General features: G+C 41.9%; 1 protein-coding gene across 8 annotated transcripts in view; it reads right to left on the reverse strand.

The window, feature by feature from the left end:
• Positions 1-3572: 3572 nt before the first annotated feature.
• Positions 3573-23830, reverse strand: part of LOC110535617 (voltage-dependent L-type calcium channel subunit beta-2) — a 129662-nt gene continuing 109404 nt past the window's right edge. For 6 of the 8 annotated variants that reach the window (XM_036935348.1, XM_036935350.1, XM_036935352.1 and 3 more), the window contains 7 exons: positions 20388-20468; positions 17480-17538; positions 16748-16857; positions 9017-9171; positions 7965-8060; positions 6057-6239; positions 3573-4864 (listed from right to left, as the gene is read on the reverse strand). In XM_036935348.1, coding sequence (XP_036791243.1) covers positions 4124-4864; positions 6057-6239; positions 7965-8060; positions 9017-9171; positions 16748-16857; positions 17480-17538; positions 20388-20468 — 1425 coding nt within the window. In that variant the 3' untranslated portion in view covers positions 3573-4123. The remainder of the gene's footprint in view (positions 4865-6056; positions 6240-7964; positions 8061-9016; positions 9172-16747; positions 16858-17479; positions 17539-20387; positions 20469-23830) is intronic. The other 2 variants (XM_036935349.1, XM_036935351.1) reach the window with 1 other exon arrangement.

The following is a 23830-nucleotide window of genomic DNA, read 5'->3' on the forward strand; positions in this document are numbered from 1 at the left end:
CCGACACCTTGGGGAAAACGTGGAAAAGGTAAGCTGACTCCTATCTCCTCCACAGCCATATAAGGAGTCATTGCCATGAGGCGGTTTCAAAAAATGCGGCACTTCCTGATTGTATTTTTATCTGTTTTTTTTCTGTAACATCAGTTCTGTGGCACTCACAGACAATATCTTTGCAGTTTTGGAAACGTCAGAGTGTTTTCTTTCCAAAGCTGTCAATTATATGCATAGTCGAGCATCTTTTCGTGACAAAATATCTTGTTTAAAACGGGAATGTTTTTCATACAAAAATTAAAATACTGCCCCCTATATCGAAGAAGTTAAGGGAGAAATTATGGTTTATTACCCTATTACTTCGTCTTCCTGTTGAACCATAAAAGATGTAAGGATTGGAGAGAAGGAGGTGTGCCTATATTTGTGGTGGTGGAAACATGTTTTGTCTGAATGCCGCTGTATTGACCCTCTGGGAAGAATTAAACTTGGTCAAGCTTTCCTAATGAGTGAGTGTTTTACTTTGAGAATTAGAACCTAACACTGGTTAGAAAAGCAAAATAGACTTATTTCTTGAATTGTGTATAGGAGAGTGGTGGTAATCCAGCCAACTTCTGGTAAGTGGTCAAATCTTTTAAACAAAACTGAGGCTCACTAACTTTATTTTCATTTCAACTGTACTGAGTGGTTTGCTAAAGATTGATGTTTAAAAAAGCTGTAAGGGCTGATTCACTTGATCACTTCTTACTGCATCTCTCTGCCCCACTTATTGCAGAACCAGTGACCTACATTTTTTACTTGACAATTGTCTGTTGTGTTATCCCTACAATCTGGAAAGCGGCACATGTCCTTCCCTTACATAAAGGAGGAGATTCTCCTGACTTAGATAACTACAGTCCAATTTCCAAATGATCTTGTCTTTCAAAAGTTTTAGAATCGCTGGCCAACTCAGCTAAGAACGTTAACATCTCACTCTATTCTTAATGTGCAGCAACACAGTTTTAGACCTTGACATAGCGCCGGTTCAGCTGCTACGCTTGTTTTAGATATATTAAATTGCTTAGCTCATAAAAGTCATTGTGTTGCCTTATTTATAGACCTTTCCAAAGCCTTCGACACTATTGGCCATCACATTCAAAGGTTGACTGAAGTAGGCTTGGATGAGGCTTCTCGCAAGTGGTTTGAGAATTATCTGTCAGACAGGACACAATGTGTAATTTCTGATGGTGTTGTCTAGTGTCCTGGATATTATGAAAGGTGTGCAGTACAGGTGTCGGTTTTGGGACCTGTCTTTACTATTTATATAAATAATATTGGTCTATCTGTTAACTTGTAATATTCATCTGTATGCAGATGATACTATTATGTATGCCATTGTCCCAACTGTAGATCAGGCGTTGTTAGAGCTGCAATCTGACTTTGTTGACTTACAAAAAGCCCTGGTGGGTTTCAAATTAATTCTCAACCACAAAAAATCAGACTACATATTTATTCATTGAATGGTTCTCCCACCTATAAATATCTGGGTATTTGTATTGACAAGGATTTGTTTAAAAAATATACTGATGAGCTATTACATTTTTTTTTTTAAAGTGGGCTTCTTTTTTATTAACAGAACTTGCATCTCCCTCAACAGCAGGAAGACGATTGTACAGTGAACTTTCCTGACAGTCCTTAACTATGGTGACACCATTTACCAGAATGCAGCAGCTACTACTCTTAAACCTTTGTCACAGGTGACAGTTTTAGTAATGATCACTGCATCAAAAATTTGTCTGGCCCTCATTAAAGTCCAGTATTTCATTTCATTATTCCATTTTTTGTTTACAAAGCTCTATTACACAAGCTTCCGACTTAACTTCGTTGTTGAAGTATAAGAACATGGGCTACCAAACCCTTTCACGGGGTTTGAGGTTTCTCGGGTCTCCACCCAATTAATAAGTAAATCCTCCCCATTTTTGGAATAACCTGCAGAACCCCTGCATCTTGATTCCCTGGTGCCGCTACGGCAGTTTAGTAGTCGAATGTTGATTTAGTTAAATGAGAATTGCATTTGTCTTGATTACATGTGAAAAATGTATTGTTGTGTTGAAATGGTAGTTTTTCAAATTGTAACCTGTCATTTTTATACATTTTATTGGAATGTTCGTGTTGAATTTGTTGTCCCGGGGGTACTATTTAAAATGAAACTATGATGTCAATGGGCTCCCTTGATTAAATAAAAGTTGAATAACACATTTATAAAAATTAAACATTCCTGGTCAGAGTGCCAACGTCAGCTGCAAATGTCATTCTCAGAGGGAGCAGTTGCTTTTACACACACACACACACACACACACACACACACACACACACACGGTAAAGACAGACAGCACAGCTTTGTAAGAAACAGCATTTCATGAAACATATTTCCAATAGATCCAAGACCAATAGATATTATTGTACATCAATTCTTTGTTGCCAAGTTTATTTTTTTGTATTGATACATATGTACATACATATGTACACTCTTAAAAATGTGTAGTGCTACTAGAGTAGCATATAAATGGATAATCATAATATTTTAGGCAAAAATAAAAGCAAAAACTTTAAATTGTTCTAGGGGACTGGCTGGTTGGTGGTAATGTAAACAGAGGGCCAGAGTATGTGACCTCGTATGCATCTCAAATTGTACCCTATTCCCTAAATTGTGCACTACTTTTGAGTAGATCTCTATGGGCCCCGGTCAAAAGTAGTGCACTATATATAGGGAGCAGGGTGACATTTGGGGCACATACCCCTAACCTCCTTACAGAGGGCAGCCTGAACTAAGAAACCTCACTAGGGATCTACTTCTTATAACTCAGACATTCACCTAAATCACATTTCCTCAAGTAAGGACCCTATAACCTCATCATCAATGCAAACTTTATAAATAGCTCTTGTCCAGTGCGTTATGTGGGGCTAGCCGACACTGAGGCTCAGCGTTAGAAAGCCACATGTAACGCCCTGGACTGGAGCTATGTTATAGCTATGTTATAACTAGGTTATTACAACTGTTCTTGAGCACCATAGCCTGGCAGAAAGGCTAACCTTTAGCATCCAGTTGATTTCACTCAGTGGTTGTGATTGATTTTCAATTAGACATCGAAAATAAATATAATTCAAGGGAATATTTTTGGGGTATCTCATAACGCACATTTATAGCTAATTGGACTGTACTAAGTGCATGGAACTGTCCATAAGAAAGGGTTTCACTTAAAAAGACATACCATCATGGAATAAAGTGGATTGATTTTACCCGATAACTCTACTCTAAAATATAAAATAGTTGTACACCTGACACCAACAATGTGATTCAGTCTACAGTATGTTGTACTAAAAGTGCTGAACAGAGTGTGTATCAATGTTACAAAATGTTTCTGGACCCTTTAAAAATTGAACAACAGTACTGTAATGTCACTATTCTTTTTGTCTTGTAAGGCCAGACTAAGGTGTGGCCCAATGGAGAGGCAGCATCAACATCAGAGGACCAAACACCGAAAATGAACAATGCAGATTTTTTTTGGAAACGCAAGCAAGAAAACAGGAACAATTAAATTAAACAAAAACAATTGCAAATATATAGCATTTAACCCAGTTACATGGTTTCCCACTTCTCAGTCATTGCTAACAGTAGTCTGAATGAACAAATTCTTCTTTTAAGTGGCAGCATACAAAAAATAAATAAAAAAACCCTGACAAATATTTTTTAAATGCTAGTCACAGAAAGCAGTACAGTACAGAAGATAATTCTGCTGTTGTGTCATGCTTCATCAAACACAGGTTTAAAATATGCATATTTGAGAAGATCCATGCATATCCACACATAAACGAAAATGTCTATGTATCGATACACACACACACACACACACACACACACACACACACACACACAGACACACACACACACACACACACACACACATATATATATATATATTTATTTACTATATATAATAAAAATACTGCCATTGCTAAGGATGCAACGGCCTTTACAAAGGAAGCATACATAAACGGGTGTAGCAGCAAGATGGGACAACAGAACGGTTTCAGAGAGAGGGGAGTCCTACCACTGTCTCAGTGTGTGAGGGGTTGGAGTCTCGGGGCTAGGCTGTCACTGGTGAATATAGGGGTCTCTGGCCCAGTCCTCTGTGTCACCCCTCTTTTTGGGGGCAACCTCCCCCTCCCTGTCCCGGTCGCGGTCATAGTACTGGTGGTGGTGGTGGTCGCGGGCCGGTCGTTGATGGTGGTGACTGCGCGGCTTGTTGCGCTCGTTGTGGTCCTGCTCGTTACGCTCCTTAGAACGGTGGTGTCCTATTGTGCTTTGGCCCGCCTCCTCGCCAGCGCGGTGATGGTGGTGGTGGTGATGATGATGGTCCCTGGGTTGGGGCTGGGCCTCGTAGCGCCCCTGCTGCTGCTGGGGGTGCCCCCCCTCTCCAAGCCCCTCCTCATCATACTCCTCTCCAAAATCATCCTCCTCTTCCTGGTGTAGGAGTTGAGACAGGGGCTCTATGTACGCTGAGTCTCTGCTTTCTCTGCTCTCCCGGCTCTCGGGGGTCTCTGAGTCCTGTGTCTCCCCCCGGGAGAGACCCTTGCCACCACGATGATGGTGGTGGTGGTTGTGGTGCTGCTCAGTTCGCTGGGAGGAGGAGCGGTGGTGGATGTGCTGGGGTCTCCTGGAAGACTCTGTCCTTAGGGGCCTCTCCTCCTCCTCCCTCTCCTCCTCCCCATCTGGCTGCTCCTGGCTCTGATGCTGGCTGTGGTGGTGATGGTGGTGCTGGTGGTCCTCTCTGGAGCCCTTCCTCTCCCCACCTTGTCCTGCCTTGTCCCCTGCTTTCTCCTCTGCCCCGCTGCCCTGGGGTTAGCAACACAACACGCCTGTTAGTACAGTTAGACACACCAACACGCATATGCAGAGTAAAAAAGACAAACACACACCCTCAATCACATGCAAATCAAACACACATTTCAACCATTTCCAGACAACATTTCAAATTCACACACGGAAACCTGCATGCATGAAATTCAAACAGCACACTTGTACACATACACACATGTGCACTGCACACTCAAAGGTTGAATATAGGTTATCAACCAATCACTGAAGGTTGACTATGGTCCTGGAGAATACAGTTTCCCTAAAAATCCTCATATCCGTTTGCTTTCAGATTAATTTGGCCTGGTTTATTATTTTAAGTCTCCAGAACCAAGGCCGAATCCCCATGGAATACTAACACTTGGTCCAAGTCCCAAATGGCACCCTATTTCCTACTTAGTGTACTACTTTTGACCAGAGCCCTATGGGCACTGGTCATTAGTAGTGCACCATATAGGGAATAGGGTGCCATTTTAGATGTATCCCTGAAGTCCACACAGCTCTTATGACGGAGTATCTCACTCACCACAATCACAGACATGTTAACCTCACTCATCAGACGCATTTTCATCAGCATTTTCAAGAGTTTCAAAAGGACTCTCATTGTCAGGAGTTTCAGTCTTACATTTCCCAATGGGGGAGCAATGGATGGGGATGGGGAAAAGACGTGGACATTTTAAAAACAACTGAAACAGACCTGAATCAATCAAATGACCCAAACAAATTGTTCGCTACTCACCGTTAAATACAGAACCTTCAAATAGATCATTATTTTCAAACTGACAGAGGTGCATAATGCAAAACACATCATGATCACCTTATTCATTCATTTTCCTCTAAGTATTAATTATTTCAAAGGAATTCATTATAGCAACCCACTGTGTTAAACCAATTAAAATGACAAGCTCCTGAGTTGTCAGCGTACTTTCCTGACTTAATGACCTTTGACTAGTCATGGTTAGCAGGCCCACCACCGGTCATGTTCCTCGTCTCTCTATTCCTATTACTCTCTCTGCCCTGCTCTTTCCTACCGTGGTCAGTGTGTCATGACTCTGACTCAGTGGCGGTACAGGCTGCTCATGGCCAGTGAGCTACTGGTCTCCCCGCTATCCCTGTCTGGACCATGGAGCAGGCTGCCCATGTTGGCCTAAAGCCTGGTCAGCACCTGTACCTGCATGCTGGAGACGGGAGCGGGGCTGGAGGGCAGGGCGTCTGTGGCCAGCTTGGCCAGCAGCGGGTTGGGGGGGTTGCAGCTGGCGGGGTGGGTGCTCTTCCAGTAGGCCTCCAGGTAATCAGCCATGTGCTCACACGCATCCTCCAGCTGGTTCTCATCCAGGATGATGTCAAACATCTCCTACATGAGCGATAAACAGAGGGAGGGAGGAGGGGAAAACGGTATACTCTTAAAAAAATAAAATGCTATCTAGAACCTAAAAGGGTTCTTCTGCTGTCCCCATAAGACATCTCTTTGAAGAACCCTTTTTGGTTCCAGGTAGAACATTATTGGGTTCCATGTAGAACCCTTTCCCAAGAAGGTTCTACATGGAACCCAAAAGCGTTCTACCTGGAACCAAAAATAGCTCTCCTAAGGGACAGCCAAAGAACCCTTTTGGAGCCCTTTTTTCTGACTGTATTGTTAGTGTTTTATGTGCCCAAAACAGAGAGATAAAGAGAGGAAGAAAGGAGGATAGGAAAAAACTCTATTGTTAGTGTTTTAAGAGCTGAAAACAGAGAAATAAAGAGAGAGAAAGGAGGATTGGAAAAAACTCAATTGTTAGTGTTTTAAGGGCTGAAAAACAGCATGTGTATGTGCTATGTATGGGCCAAGAATAGCATCATAACAATTTTAAAACAGCGGATCTACTTTTTCTTCGTGATAAAAAAGGACAGACTTCGGGATTCTTTGGGAATAACTTCCAAATCGCTTCTCGGATTAAGAAAGTTAGACAAAAACTCAAAAAATTAAGAAATTAAATAAAATATTCATTTGGCAAGAATTTTCTGATCAGTGAGATTGTTGAAAGCTAAATCCCACTAGGGATGCAATGGCGCTACAGAGGGTAGTGCGTACGGCCCAGTACATGACTGTACCTGACATCCACGACCTATATACTAGGCGATGAGGAAGGCCCAAAAAAATGTCAGTCTCCAGTCACCCAAGTCATAGACTGTTCTCTCTGCTACAGCACGGCAAGCAGTACCGGAGCGCCAAGTCTAGGACCAAGAGGCTCCTTAACAGCTTCTACCCACAAGCCATGAAACTAATTCATCAAAAGCCACCTAGACAATTGACATTTACCCCCCCCCCCCCCCTTTGTTTTTACACTGCTGCTACTCGCTGTTTATTATCTATGCACACTTTACAAATTACCTCGACTAACCTGTACATTCACTGGGTAACACCACCCCCTGTATATAGCCTCGTTATTGTCATTTTCTTGTTACTTTTTTTCCCCCATATTTTTTTTTCTCACTTTAGTCTATGCAGCAAATATTGTCTTAACTATTTCTTGAACTGTACTGCTGGTTAAGGGCTTGTAAGTAAGCATTTCACGGTAAGGTTGTACCTGTTGTATTCGACGCATGTGACAAATACAATTTAATTTGATGCTATTGGATGTACATTAGGGCAGATGTTCCACAAGGCTGAAATGATTGCACTCATATTCTAAAAGAATATCCAAGAAGATCACAGAAGGACGGAAATAGAATTGGCAGGAGATATGAGTCTTTCTGAAGCATTCCACAACAGTATTATTAATATACGGGCAGAATCCTACCGGGAGATATACGCACACGACTCAAAACCTCCACGCAAATCTGTGATCAACATCAGTGGCAATACACATAAGACTTCAAGTAACTCGAGTGTGTATTTTCAGTGTGAGTTCGCAAGTTAGGATTCAGCCCGCAATAGTCTCCTTTACAGTATCAACAGAGGCTTGATGCACAGAATCCCAAATCTTCAATCGGCACACTGAAACAATATTATGAAATGTCCAGGATGTGTTAGATGTGATATGTGGTGGGTGTCATCCAGGTAACAGTGATCTCCGGGCAGTGGTGTGGCTATACTCACGGCAGGGCACTGGGCCAGTTTGTCTGCAGCAACCATCTGGACATTGAGGTGCTTAGCCTGGGACTTCCCTCTGGACTTGATGAGCCTCTGCAGAACCTGTGGGACATATGAGCGAGGGGCATGAGAGGCCATCAGCACCATAACGGAGTAAACTCGATCCCATTAAAGTGTTGTCAGCACCGAAACTAAGTCAACTCCAACACATCACAGCATCATCAGCACTGTGAGGAAGTCAACTCCGATGTAGCAGCAACGTGGAAACTTGAGCCTAACATCAGCACTAAAGTAGAACTGTGGTTTTACTGATTCACAGCAGCAGACGTTGATAAAAAGAGGAGTCAAATACACTTGGTTTATCCCATCGAGGTGCGATTCAGACTACCGACACTTTGATTTAGAGCCGTAATTCACATTCCTTCAGCGACGCCTTCTTTCCTTTTCTATCTTACTCAAATGCCAGCGTTTTTTGAAGGATATTTGAATTATGGGTGTTATTTACACTAAGGCTGAAGGTTAGCGTGATGAATCAGTCGCCCCCACTTCACTCTCTCCCATTCAGACGAGCGGAGTAGTCAGCGCTGACAGGCCGTGTTTAATAACCCAAACAGGACGCCGTTCAGTTAGAAAAATGCGATATGAGCAGTGACAAGACATCCATACACCACTTGCTCCCCAATGCATCAGGGACATCCATAGACCTCCATAAACCAGTAGGAGACTACTTCCCTACTCAGGAGACTTTCACTTCAGCTCAGTTTACTTCATCAATCTGTCACTCACTGCTCTCACACTGGACCGTTTACACGTGTTCTCCTGGCCTGCATCTACCTTTCCACAATTACACATAATATTACTGTGTGTGATATGGAAGGTTGGCTGAATACATTACTAGAAAATAAAGGTTAGTATTAGAATATGAACCATGTAATACACTAGGGCACACTGTACACTAGTACACTGCATTCAGTTTGACATGTCAAGTTTAAACTACCAAAGTGCATTTTGTGGAATGGAAATGTAAGTTGCCATTTTTTTGCATTGCTTGGCCTCACCTTAGGAGAGGAGATCTTGACGTAGACGATGATAGGGGCCAGGGATGTCTTGCCCAGTTGGGCTGGGTGGTTGATGGTGTCTGCGTCCAGAACCACCAGCTGTAAGGTCCGGGCCAGTTCAAAGATACGCTCTATCTCACTCTGCACTTCAGCTACTAAGAGAGAACGAGAGGGGCAGAGGGAGGGACAGACGAGTCACAGACAGAGAGAGAGAGAGCGAGAACGAAAGTCAAACCATAGATCCGTTTCCATTCTGCCGTTCAGTTAGGCGGCGGTGAGAGAAGGAGATATTAGCAAGACAATGATTATAATTTTTTTTTAAAGTGAAATATTAGCTTTTCCCTCAAAAAAAGGAAATTCAAAAGCTAATTTGACCTTTGTACAAACAAGGATTTTCAACATAAGCAGCTTGACTACTGCTAGACTACTCCAAGATTTATTAGTCAGATTAGTAAGGAAGAGGTTGTATTTGCTCGGTTGCATCTAGGACACTGTACATTGAACTCATTACACCTGGTTCGCAAGCATGTGAACGGCTTGTGTATGGAGTGTATGGTTGATGAAACAGTGAAGCATGTGTTTGTTTCTTTATTCATTTATATATCATAACCGGCATCGATAAAAGACAGTACTGTGCAGCCGTTTTCATCGACCTGGCCAAGGCTTTCGACTCTGTCAATCACCGTAGACTCAACAGCAGACTCAACAGCCTTGGTTTCTCAAATGACTGCCTCGCCTGGTTCACCAACTACTTCTCAGATAGAGTTCAGTGTGTCAAATTGGAGGGCCTGTTGTCTGGACCTCAGGCAGTCTCTATGGGGGTACAACAGGGTTAAATTCTCGGACTGACTCTTTTCTCTGAAAATGTCAACGATGTCGCTCTTGCTGTGGGTGATTCCTTGATCCACCTCTATGCAGACGACACCATTCTGTATACATCTGGCCCTTCTTTGGACATTGTGTTAAAACCTCCAAACGAGCTTCAATGTGATACAACACTCATTCCGTGGCCTCCAAGTGCTCTTAAATGCAAGTAAAACTAAATGCATGCTCATCAACCGAATCGCTGCCCGCACCCGCCCGCCCAACTAGCATCACTACTCTGGACGGTTCTGATTTAGAATATATGGACTACAAATACCTAGGTCTCTGGCTAGACTGTAAACTCTCCTTCCAGACTCATATTAAGCATCCTCAAATTAAATCTAGAATCGCTTCCCATTTCTCAACAAAGATTCCTTCAACGACGTTGCCAAAACTACCCTCGTAAAACTAACTATCCTACCGATCCTTGACTTCGGCGATGTCATTTACAAAATAGCCTCCAACACTCTACTCAGCAAACTGGACGCAGTCTATCACAGTGCCATCCATTATGTCACCAAAGCCCCATATACCACCCACCACTGCGACCTCAATGCGCTAGTCGGCTGGCCCTCGCTACATTTTCGTCGCCAAACCCACTGGCCCCAGGTCATCTATAAGTCTTTGCTAGGTAAATCTCCGCCTTATCTCAGCTCACTGGTCACCATAGCAACACCCACCCGTAGCACACACTCCAGCAGGTATATCTCACTGGTCATCCCCAAAGCCAAGACCTGGATTGGCTGCCTTTCCTTCCAAGTCTCTGCTGCCAATGACTGGAATTAATTGCAAAATCGTTGAAGTTGGAGACTTATATCTCCCTCACTAACTTTAAGCATCAGCTATCTGAGCAGCTTACCGATCGCTGCAGCTGTACACAGCCAATCTGTAAATAGCCCATCCAACTCCCTACCTCATCCCCACATTGCTTTTATTTACTTTTTTTGCTCTTTTGCACACCAGTGTTTCTACTTGCACATCGTCATCTGCACATCTATCACTCCAGTGTTAATTTGCTAAATTGTAATTACTTCGCTGCTATGGCCTATTTATTGCCTTACCTCCTCACTCTATTTGCACACACTGTATTTGGATGTTTCTATTGTGTTATTGACTGCTTTTGTTATCCCACTTGTAACTTTGTGTTGTTGTTGTTTTTCGAACTGCTTTGTTTTATCTTGGCCAGATTGCAGTTGTAAATTGGAACTTGTTCTCAACTGGCCAACCTGGTTAAAACCTCTTGAAGCTAGGGGTCACTATTTTTATGTTTGGAAAAACAACATTCCCAAAGAAATTGCCTATTTCTCAGGACCAGATGCTAGAATAGGCATATAATTGACAGATTAGGATAGAAAACTCTCTAAAGTTTCCAAAACTGTCAAAATATTGTCTGTGAGTATAACAGAACTGATATTGCAGGCGAAACCCTGAGGAAAATCAAATCAGGAAGTGCCTCTTATTTTGAAACCCTTCTGTTCCTTTGCATGCCTATCCTCCATTTAAAGGGATATCAACCAGATTCCTTTTTCTCTGGCTTCCCTAAGGTGTCAACAGTCTTCAGACATAGTTGCAGGCTTTTATTATGAAAAATGAGCCAGAAAGATAACATCGCGTCAGGTGGTCGCATGAGTTTTGCTCGCGCAACAGAGTTTTGGCTGCCATTGCCTTTCACTCTCCTACCGTGAAAGACATTTGCGGTTGATATATTATCGATGATATATTTTAAAAACATCCTGAGGATTGCTTATAAAAAATGTTTGACATGTTTCTGTGGACATTACGGAAACTATTTGGAATTTGTCTGCGTTGTCGTGACCACTCTTTCCTGTGGATTTCTGAACATAATGCGCCAAACAAATGGAGGTATTTTGGATATAAAAATAATCTTTATGGAACAAAAGGAACATTTATTGTGTAACTGGGAGTCTCGTGAGTGAAAACATCCGAAGATCGTCAAAGGTAAACAATTAATTTGATTGCTTTTCTGATTTTCGTGACCAAGCTGCTTGATGCTAAGTATACATAATGTTTTGTCAAACGATCGATAAACTTACACAAATGCTTGGATTGCTTTCACTGTAAAGCATATTTTCAAAATCTGACACGACAGGTAGATTAACAAAAGGCTAAACTGTGTTTTCCTATATTGCACTTGTGATTTCATGAATGTAAATATTTTTAGTAATATTCATTGAATGTGGCTATGCAATTCAGCGGTTCTTGATGGCAATTATCCCGTTAACGGGATTGCAGCCATAACAAGTTAACAGAGCTTGAGAAAATCTGAAAGGAAGAATGGGACACAATCCCCAAATCCAAATGTGCAAAGATGATACAGGCATACCCAAGACGACTCAAAGCTGTAATCGCCGCCAGAGGCGCTTCTACAAAGTGCTGATTCAGAGGTGGGAATATGTAAATGAGATATTTCTGTATTTAATTTTCAATACATTTGCAAACATTTCTAAAAACATGTTTTCACTTTGTCATTATTGGATATTGTGTGTAGATGGGTGGACAAAAAACATCTATTTAATACATTTTGAATTCAGACTGTAACTAAACAAAATGTGGAATAAGTCAAGGGGTTTGAATACTTTGAAGACACTGCATCTGGGACTGGGAAATAGTGTGACACCAATCAGACCCCCGAGGGCTGGAGTACCAGATCGAGATGGAATCAACAGACTCGACACAAGATCCAGCATGATCTGATGCAGGGCTCCCCTAGAGAGTTAGCGTCTTGTAGGTTTTTCTCCAACCCTAATCTAGTGCACCTGATTCTAATAACTATTTGATCGATAAGCTACAGGAGGGTAACTCTCCATGAGATCTGAACCTCCACCTAGTCCCCCCCACCCTTTTCTCTTGTACTCCACCTCTCTTTCTCTACTATAGCTGTCTTTAGTGATTGGACTGAGAGAGATGGAAACACAGACAGCCGGCCGCTACGACATTTAACAATGTGTCATTCATTCGCCATTAAATCATCATGTAAAATAAAGTAAATCTTTGTTTCATATTCTTGTTTGTTTGTACTAAGGACGTCCAGTAGGTTAATATGAATAGTACTGATGACTGTATTACAATCATGTTGGTAAGATATTGTAATACTTTCTGTAAAGTGAGAATACATCAGGCTAAGATGCTGCAACATCAGTCAACAACCATTGTAGTGCAGAACAACATTGCCTTAACACTTGTGATGAGACTCTATTGGAGATATGGCCAAAGAGTAGCTTATACCAATGATCAAGGTAAGAATATACATAGCTATAAAGTTCTATTTCTGTTTGATTAAATTGTTGCGGCATTATGCTATGTAATTTGAGCATTGGTTTAAATTGATGCAACAAAATGAACATTTGTAGCCGATCTGAGCTCATGCCTGCATGTTAGATAGTTAATCTACCTTGAATAATACTGTGAGTATTGCTGAGATAATTTAACAAAAGAAGTATGTTGAGGGTCAATGTTGTCACAACGAGGGAACAAAAGAAGTATGTTGAGGGTCAATGTTGTCACAACGAGGGAAGAAAAGAAGTATGCCGAGGGTCAATGTTAACGTAAACTCGTACATAGCCTTGGTCCGTACAATTGCCCTTATTTTAGCGCCCCAAAAACGTAATACTTCCAGATCAACTGTAATGTAAATACCATTGTGAAGCACAATTTCTCCCCCTTCCAACAAAATCAATTACATGACCTAAACGCTGCCCTTTCTGCATAATTCAAGCAGGCAATGAGCCCGTCGAGTCTTTTTAAAAATGGCGGGTGGGGAAGCGAAACAAATGTGTGATAGTGAGAAGGAGAGATGTCGTGTGGGAAAATTGCTATTTTTCACTCGATCTGTCCAACTTATCACCTTATCGCCTCTAAAAATGTAAATAAAACACTATAAAGAGTTTATATAATGTGTCATTACATACCTATTTGAAGGTTTGTGTCGAATTTGAATCGGGTTTTTAGGGCGGTGCTAAAGTGATCTTAGAAGTAAACAGCGGCTTTGAGAATGATGATCCCGTCACTGTCCATTTCTTGTTTTTAAAGGATGATAGAAGTGCTACACCTGGTGGAGAGAGATTCTAAGAAATAGTTGCTTTATGCGTGCTGTACGTTGCGCCATGACACGTCACAATGTAACGGAGGGTCAGTTCTTTCAACTTTTCTCCAATACTATAGCGCCATTACCATGTCGATCAACGCTTGAATAGAAACCTAGTTCACACCCCTGATTTTGACGTCAACACAGTCACTACAATCCCATTAGTTTTCTTTGTAGCCTCGTTTGAATGTTGCGGTTGCGCACATCTGTACGGTATGGGGTGTGTTTACGTTAACTAGCTAGCCAACTTGTGCCATAGTTGGGCTGCTCAGACGAGATGTGAACCCGTGAGCCTGGCTGGCTAGCAAGCTACCTAGCTAGTAGATAGCGTTACGATGTCAACTAATTAAACATACAATTTCAACAGTGTAGGCTATCTGGCTTGAATTCTATTTTGAATATGGCTTAGATATGTCTGAGAACAAAAATATATTGTGCATCAATGTTGTCAAGATATAACGTTAGCTAGTTAATTAATAACTTGTGTAGGTAACTAGCTAGCTACTGTTGCTAAGATACAAGAGTGGCTTGGTTTCAGTTTTACGTCACGGCTCAGTACATAGAACAGATATATCGTCAATGAGGACCTGCTGCATTTCTCACCTTGCATGGGACTGTATGATTTCTGATCCTGCTTCTGTCTGTCTTATCTTTTCTGTTTCGCCTTCAACCACAATTAAATATTAGCCTGCTAGCCCCCCATGTAATTACTTAGCTTTCCGTCATGAGTTGCTGTAAAAGAGCAGTGAAAATATTGTTTTCAAATACATCCACAACACATTTCTCGGTTAATCAAATGGAAGGCACTTCCGCCAACTTTCTTGGTCTTTCGAGCGTAACTGTTGACAACTTAGTGGAACTTCTTAAATGTCTTCTTAGAGAATCCTGACGGGAGAAGGGTACATTTTATAGATTATTTTAGCAAGAAAAATCCATCTGCTGACCATTTAAGGAATTGAGTCCTCAACCGGTGGGCCAAATTTCATTCTGTGATATGGAATATTGACAAGCGCAACTATTGCCACGTCTATAATACTATAGGATTGTGTGGAAATCGGAAGTATTCTTTTTTTAATTTAACCTTTATTTAACTAGGCAAGTCAGTTAAAAGCAAATTCTTATTTATAATGCCGGCCTACCCCAGCGAAACCTATGTGACTGCCACGGCCGGATGTGATTTAGCCTGGATTCGAACTGAAGACTGTAGTGTCGCCTCTTGCACTGAGATGCTGTGCCTTAGACCGCTGTGCCACTTGGGAGTAACCAGTATTAACTAATGCATTTTTCTCCAGTTGGGTCAAATACATATATCATGAACAGTCCAGGAAATCTCCCTAGCAACACTTTTTATTACATTTCATTAGCAGCTCAAACAAAGCTTGTGTTTGCCCATCGAGAGCTGCCCATGACTAAGATACACCCACCTCTTGCCCTATTCGTTTGTGATCGGAAATTGCACTGATGGTCCAGATGTGTGTCTGATAATTAATAATTCAGAGATTGTCATTAGGCCCACTAAACTTGTAGCCAGAATTGATGTGTACACTGTTGTATGCGCGAGTCTTGGTCTTGAACACTTATCTCCGCTTTGGAAAAATATTAGTGTTCTCGTGAACCACAAAGCAATTTGGAGGGTATACTGCCCATTTTCAAGTCAAGAATTGTCATGCAGCTGACATGCGTAATGTTAAATAATGATGTAATTGCCTATAGTTTTCTTGCATTGACCTACCCCTACTATTTATTTTGCCAGGACGCCGTACAGGACCGTACTGGCTTAGTCCACTTTCACCCCTGTATCTATCACCATCAAGACAGAGTCAGGGTTCAGCATACAGTCAAAACATCAGTCCCCAAAGTGACAAAATAATTATCCAGTTGCATTGGCTTCAAGTTAAAGCTTTTAGTCAAAAGTGGAGCACAAAGAGTAATGTTTGTGCAGCGTTTTGAGTGTGTCCCAGTGCTAATGTATCTTTAAAGATGGGCGGGTTTATCCCATAACTACTCTCTTAGAAAAAAAAAGATTCCACCCCTATGGGGACAGCCGAAGAACCGTTTTAGTTTTCTAGATAGCACCTTTTATTCTAAGAGTGTAATGGAGCAACCGGCACACCATGGATGCATCCCAGATGGCACCGTACTCCCTATTTAGTGCACTACTTTTGACCAGGGCCCATACGACTCTGGTCAAAGGTAGTGCACTATGAAGTGAATAGTGTGCCATTTGGGACACAGCCCATGAGTAACGTTACAGAGCACCACGGCGATCCAACACAAAGATTAGCTACATGGCTTCCGTAGTTTCGTTGGCTCAGTGAGGTCCTGTTTCATTGTTATCGCAGTTTGTTACTCAAGCCTGGTAAAAACAGCTGCGTTCTTGACCTTGTTATCTGGCAGCAGGTATCTAGTCTCTCCTTTCTTTCTCTCTCTTTCGTCCCAAAAGCAAACCTTTTTAATCACAGGCCTGGCCAGGTCATTCTTCGCCTCCAACATCTGTAGGTCTGCATTATAACCATCTCCAAGGTTGCGCCAAAAATTGCACCCTATTCCCTATATAATGCACTACTTTCAACTAGAGCCCTTTGGGCCCTGGTCAAAAGTGGTCCACTATATAGGAAATAGGGTGCCTTTTGGGAAACATCCGAAGACTTTCTTTCATCTTTTATTCTTTCTCTTCTCTCTATGCAATGAATTAGTCTCTCTACAAACAATGGGCCCTAGAAGAACACAGAGGTTCCCCAACCTCATACCTCCAAACTTACCAAGGTTGGAGCGTGTGTTGGATCGCTCGATGATGGCGTGTTTACTAGGGTTGTTGAGGACGGAGCGTTTGGCAAGAGAGATGTCTGCAGTGACTCGAGTGATTGATATTCTGATAGGAAGGCAGAGAGAAAATAACTGGTCACCGAGAGACTAGAGTGTGCTCTGATTTCTGAAACAGCCTTATCAATCAAATATTTAACACTTGGGAAAAAGTACAGAATTAGAAACAAAAAGGCATAGCAGCAAAATCACCATCCATAAGGAAGAGGGGAGAGTTTTGGGATTTCTAAGCAAGGTTTGGTAGAAGAGGGAAGAGAGTGGTGAGAGTATGCTTTGTAAAACTCATTGTTGGTTATCAAAAGGGTTGCACCTTGAGAGGGATATAAAACAATGCACAGTATATGCTAATGATCCTATGTTTTGTAAAATAACTTCCCTACTGCGAATGGGAAAGTGGCCAGGCAGCCGGAGAGGAGAGGAGCTGAGGAGATCCCTGCACTGCACTAGGGCCCACTATAGCCTATTAAGGACATGGAGAGGGCCTATTTAAAGTAGCAGCGAGCACACATCTCCAGGCCAAACAAACTTGTTACACACTCCCTCTGCGAAACCTCCAGGGATGACTAAATACCAGCCTATAGGACTCGGGCAGAGCATACTGAACAAGGATACAGAGAGAGAGAGAGAGAAAGAGGGAGGGAAGAAAGGAAAGCAGGAACAGCTCAACTTACCTTCCCTCAAATCTGTGTTTCAAAAAGTCAAACAGTGCTTTTTGCATCATATCTGTCACCTGAAACCAAAGGGGCAATAAAAACATAGTGAACATTTTAGAAATCACCATCATGAAAACAGACAATATGTGTGTGTGCATGGGTGGGTGAATCAAAGCAAGCTCTTTGTTGCTGAAAAAGGGAGCCCCACAGCACAGATTGCTGTTTCAGTATTGACTGAGGGCACGTCAGCCTTCCCCTGTGATCCTCCTCAGCTTAGTGTGTCCTGTTCTCACCAGGTTCCAGATACCCCTGTCCCTGTCTGCATCCCACAAATACAGTGCCTTGCGAAAGTATTCGGCCCCCTTGAACTTTGCGACCTTTTGCCACATTTCAGGCTTCAAACATAAAGATATAAAACTGTATTTGTGAAGAATCAACAACAAGTGGGACACAATCATGAAGTGGAACGACATTTATTGGATATTTCAAACTTTTTTAACAAATCAAAAACTGAAAAATTGGGCGTGCAAAATGATTCAGCCCCTTTACTTTCAGTTTAGCAAACTCTCCAGAAGTTCAGTGAGGATCTCTGAATGATCCAATGTTGCCCTAAATGACTAATGATGATAAATACAATCCACCTGTGTGTAATCAAGTCTCCGTATAAATGCACCTGCACTGTGATAGTCTCAGAGGTCCGTTAAAAGCGCAGAGAGCATCATGAAGAACAAGGAACACACCAGGCAGGTCCGAGATACTGTTGTGAAGAAGTTTAAAGCCGGATTTGGATACAAAAAGATTTCCCAAGCTTTAAACATCCCAAGGAGCACTGTGCAAGCGATAATATTGAAATGGAAGGAGTATCAGACCACTGCAAATCTACCAAGATCTGGCCGTCCCTCTAAACTTTCAGCTCATACAAGGAGAAGACTGATCAGAGATGCAGCCAAGAGGCCCATGATCACTCTGGATGAACTGCAGAGATCTACAGCTGAGGTGGGAGACTCTGTCCATAGGACAACAATCAGTCGTATATTGCACAAATCTGGCCTTTATGGAAGAGTGGCAAGAAAAAAGCCATTTCTTAAAGATATCCATAAAAAGTGTTGTTTAAAGTTTGCCACAAGCCACCTGGGAGACACACCAAACATGTGGAAGAAGGTGCTCTGGTCAGATGAAACCAAAATTGAACTTTTTGGCAACAATGCAAAACGTTATGTTTGGCGTAAAAGCAACACAGCTCATCACCCTGAACACACCATCCTCACTGTCAAACATGGTGGTGGCAGCATCATGGTTTGGGCCTGCTTTTCTTCAGCAGGGACAGGGAAGATGGTTAAAATTGATGGGAAGATGGATGGAGCCAAATACAGGACCATTCTGGAAGAAAACCTGATGGAGTCTGCAAAAGACTTGAGACTGGGACGGAGATTTGTCTTCCAACAAGACAATGATCCAAAACATAAAGCAAAATCTACAATGGAATGGTTCAAAAATAAACATATCCAGGTGTTAGAATGGCCAAGTCAAAGTCCAGACCTGAATCCAATCGAGAATCTGTGGAAAGAACTGAAAACTGCTGTTCACAAATGCTCTCCATCCAACCTCACTGAGCTCGAGCTGTTTTGCAAGTAGGAATGGGAAAGAATTTCAGTCTCTCGATGTGCAAAACTGATAGAGACATACCCCAAGCGACTTACAGCTGTAATCGCAGCAAAAGGTGGCGCTACAAAGTATTAACTTAAGGGGGCTGAATATTTTGCACGCCCAATTTTTCAGTTTTTGATTTGTTAAAAAAGTTTGAAATATCCAATAAATGTCGTTCCACTTCATGATTGTGTCCCACTTGTTGTTGATTCTTCACAAAAAAATACAGTTTTATATCTTTATGTTTGAAGCCTGAAATGTGGCAAAAGGTCGCAAAGTTCAAGGGGGCTGAATACTTTCGCAAGGCACTGTACACAGAGACAAAGCTCAACTCTGTCATTGTATCTACAATGTAAACTAGTAGTAGAAGTGTAGTTAGTGTAAACAGTATGCATTAGTAAATTGAGTAGTGGTGCTAGTTCAAGTAGAAGGGTTTCAAAATTCCAGCAACTTTTCCAAAATGTCTAGGTTTTCCAGAAATCAGAAGGGAATAAGCAGGACATCCAGAATCCTCCAACCAGGACTTCTGGAAAACCGGGGTAGTTTGGGAACGTTACACATTGGTTTCCTTACCCTGTAAACAGTCTATGGACAAGGTATGACAGCAATCCATCGTTTGGTTTCATTTCCCTGGCAGTTGCTTGCACAAGTCCCATTGAAGTCATGGGATCGATATTAGCATTTTCCAAATCATATCATATATAAAAGTGACTTTGTTGAGCTTCACAATAAATTGTAGTTACATTCGAATGATTTGGACATGATGTGTGAAAAAAATTATAATATCAGTCCCATGACTTGAATGGGATTTGTGCCACAAATGCTAAAACGTTAATATTTGGAAACAGTGCCCGGGAAACTAAACCACCTCATTAGTTTGCTGTCATACCTTAAAGGGTAAGGAATGGTAATAAAGGGTTAATGCGTAAGGGTAAGGAAGGGTTGCTGTCATAGCTTAAAGGGTAAGGAAACCAATATATAATTTAAACATTTGGGTGAACTATCCCTTTAACAAGTAGGTCACATTCCACTGCTTAGACATTGCATGCATCAACCAATGGTTGACACGTCATCAACTGTGTCATTGACTGACAGATTGCTATAACATATGATGTGGTTAGCTGTAAAATGCCTATCAAGGTGATGTAAGATCTGGCAACATAAGTATTGGAATGCGACCATTGTGATCTAAATAGAATGTCCTTGTGAGTGTAGTAGTGGTAGTGTCAGTAATAATCCCTTATAAAAACTTTACAGCAATTTATAACAATTATGTTACCTCGTAGCCCTTCAGTGACGGTCCAACCAGGACCACAGGTCGCATGGAAGGCACAACGTCGTATGGAGGAATGTGTTCCGTCTGCCCAACGAGAGAAAACAAACCATCAGCTTCACATCCAGGGAGATTATTAGACATAGGATGCATCCCAAATGGCAACCTATTCCCTACACAGTGCAGGGCCCTGGTAAAAAAAGTAGTCCACTCAATAGGGAATAGGGTGGCATTTGGTACGCATACACAGAATTACACACACACAGAATTACACACTACGTCCAGCAGGGAACAGCAAAGCACAACCCATTAGACCAGGGTTTCCCAAACTCAGTCCTGGGGCCCCCCTGGGAGCCAGTTTTGGTTTTGCGCAGCAAAACTAACTCATCATCAAGCTTTGATTATATGAATCAGCTGTGTACTGCTAGGGCAAATAAGTAAACGTGCATCCGGGAGAGGGGCAGGACCCAGTTTGGGAAGCCCTGCACTAGACCATTTAATAGAACTGAAAGGAACTATGAAATTAGTTGTCCTAATTGCGAGTCCCAGTTTACACTCAACACACAAGGATGCCAGCTAGAATGTTCGGACCCATAGAGATAGGGGTGTTCTGTTTTCAAAAGTAACAAATGATACCGAATTATATCACACACTGAACAAATATTAAGATAATCTATTAGTATTTGCTCTTAGAATACAACATTCTTATCTTCACCCAACCCCTAAATGAATTGAAAAGAAGCGTCACATGAACAACAATCAATCAATGTGTGGAAGTCAAGGTATACAGTGGCTTGCGAAAGTGTTCACCCCCCCTTGGCATTTATCCTACTTTGCTGCCTTACTACCTGGAATTAAAATCAATTTTGGGGGGGGTTGTATATTTTGATTTACACAACATGCCTACCACTTTGAAGATGCAAAATATGTTTTATTGTGAAAATAACAAGAAATAAGGCAAAAAAACTTGTGAGTGTGCAATACTACCCCCCATCAATACTTTATAGAGCCACCTTTTGCAGCAATTACAGCAGCAAGTCTATTGGGGTATGTTTCTATAAGCTTTGCTCATTTTTCAAGGCAAAACTGCTCTAGCTCCTTCAAGTTGGATGGGTTCCGCTGGTGTACAGCAATCTTTAAGTCATACCACATATTCTCAATTGGATTGAGGTCTGGGCTTTGACTAGGCCATTCCAAGACATTTAAATGTTTCCCCTTAAACCACTCGAGTGTTGCTTTAGCAGTATACTTAGGGTCATTATCCTGCTGGAAGGTGAACCTCTATCCCAGTCACAAATATCTCTGGAAGACTGAAACAGGTTTCCCTCAAGAATTTCCCTGTATTTAGTGCCATCCATCATTCCATCATTGGGGCGGCAGGGTAGCCTAGTGGTTAGAGCGTTGGACTAGTGAAGGTTGCAAGTTCAAACCCCCGAGCTGACAAGGTACAAATCTGTCGTTCTGCCCCTGAACAGGCAGTTAACCCACTGTTCCTAGGCTGTTATTGGAAATAAGAACTTGGTCTAAACTGACTTTCATAATTAAATTAAATTCCTTCAATTCTGACCAGTTTCCCAGTCCCTGCCGATGAAAAACATCCCCACAGTATGATGCTGCCACCACCATGCTTCACTGTGAGGATGGTGTTCTTGGAGTGATGTAAGGTGCTGGGTTTGCGGCAGACATAGCATTTTCCTTGATGGCCAAAAAGCTCAATTTTAGTCTCATCTGACCAGAGTACCTTCTTCCATATGTTTGGGGAATCTCCCACATGCCTTCTGACAAACACCAAACATGTTTGGTTATTGTTTTCTTTGGCTTTTTATCTTTTTATCTTTTTATCTGAACACTCTTCCTTAAAGCCCAGCTCTGTGGAGTGTACGGATTAAAGTGGTCCTATGGACAGATTCTCCACTGTGCAGCTCCTTCAGGGTTATCTTTGGTCTCTTTGTTGCCTCTCTGATTAATGCCCTCCTTGCCTGGTCCGTGAGTTTTGGTAGGTGGCCCGCTCTTGGCAGGTTTGTTGTGGTGCCATATTCTTTCTATTTTTTAATAATGGATTTAATGGTGCTCTGTGGGATGTTCAAAGTTTGGGATATGTTTTTATAACCCAACCCTGATCTGTACTTCTCCACAACCTCCAAAACCCTGCTCCTGTTTGGTGAGCTCCTTGGTCTTTATGGTGCCGCCCCTTGCTTAGGGGTGTTGCAGACTCTGGAGTCTTTCAGAACAGGTGTATATATACTGAGATTATGTGACAGATCATGTGACACTTAGATTGCACACAGGTGTCACTTCTGAAGGTAATTGGTTGCACCAGATCTTATTTAGGGGCTTCATAGAAAAAGAGGTGAATACATATGCACGCACCACTTTTCTGTTTTTATTTTTTTGCATTTCACTTCACCAATTTGGACTATTATGTGTGTGTCCATTACATGAAATCCAAATAAAAATCCATTTAAATTACAGGTTTTAATGCAACAAAATTGGAAAAACGCCAAGGGGGGTGAATACTTTTGCAAGGCACTGTACTTGTGTTGAGTGTGGAGACAGCAGAATCTCTAATTTCACAATTCTTATCTACTCAAAGGGGAATGTCAGTAGAGGAACTTGTTAGTCAGAACAGGGATAATCACAACAGAAGGCTAGAAATGCAAACGAGAGAGGAGCAGACTAGCAGAATAAAAAACACCCAGTCACACAGCAACAGAGTAGGAGCTCAGTGTATCTCAGTGACAGCTTCAGAGGGATCCGTCTGTGTGTGTGTGTGTGACAGTGAGGCAGTAGACTTCTAATGCCACATCTGCGTGTGCTGTCACAGTGGTGTGACAGTGCAGTGTGAGGAACACTCCGACAAACTGACAGACAGACAGACACGCCATTGCTTTGCAGGGAAATGAAAGCAGAGCGAGCAAGCGAGAGAGAGAGGCAGACGTTGCACTGAGTCGGTTTGTCACACTTCTACCTCCTCTTCTGTGCAAAATTAATGGACAATAACGTTTTCAAATGTGATCTAATCTTCTTTCACGACTCTGCTACACTGAACTACACTGAACAAAAATATATACGCAATTTCAAATATTTTACTGAGTTACAGTTCATACAAGGAAATCGGTCAATTCAAATAAATTAATGAGGCCCTAATCTATTGATTTCACATAACTGTTAATACAGATATGCATCTGTTGGTCACAGATACCTTAAAAAAAAGGTAGAGCGTGGATCAAACCAGTCAGTATCAGATGTGACCACCATTTGCCTCATGCTGCGTGACAAATCTCCTTCGTATAGAGTTGATCAAGCTGTTGATTTTGGCCTGTGGAATGTTGTCCCACTCCTCTTCAAATGGCTGTGTGAAGTTGCTAGATATTGTCTGGAACTGGAACATGCTGCCGTACACGTCAATCCAGAGCATCCCAAACATGCTCAATGAGTGACATATCTGG

Source organism: Oncorhynchus mykiss, chromosome 11, assembly GCF_013265735.2.
Source record: "Oncorhynchus mykiss isolate Arlee chromosome 11, USDA_OmykA_1.1, whole genome shotgun sequence".
In the NCBI taxonomy this organism is placed as follows: domain Eukaryota; kingdom Metazoa; phylum Chordata; class Actinopteri; order Salmoniformes; family Salmonidae; genus Oncorhynchus; species Oncorhynchus mykiss.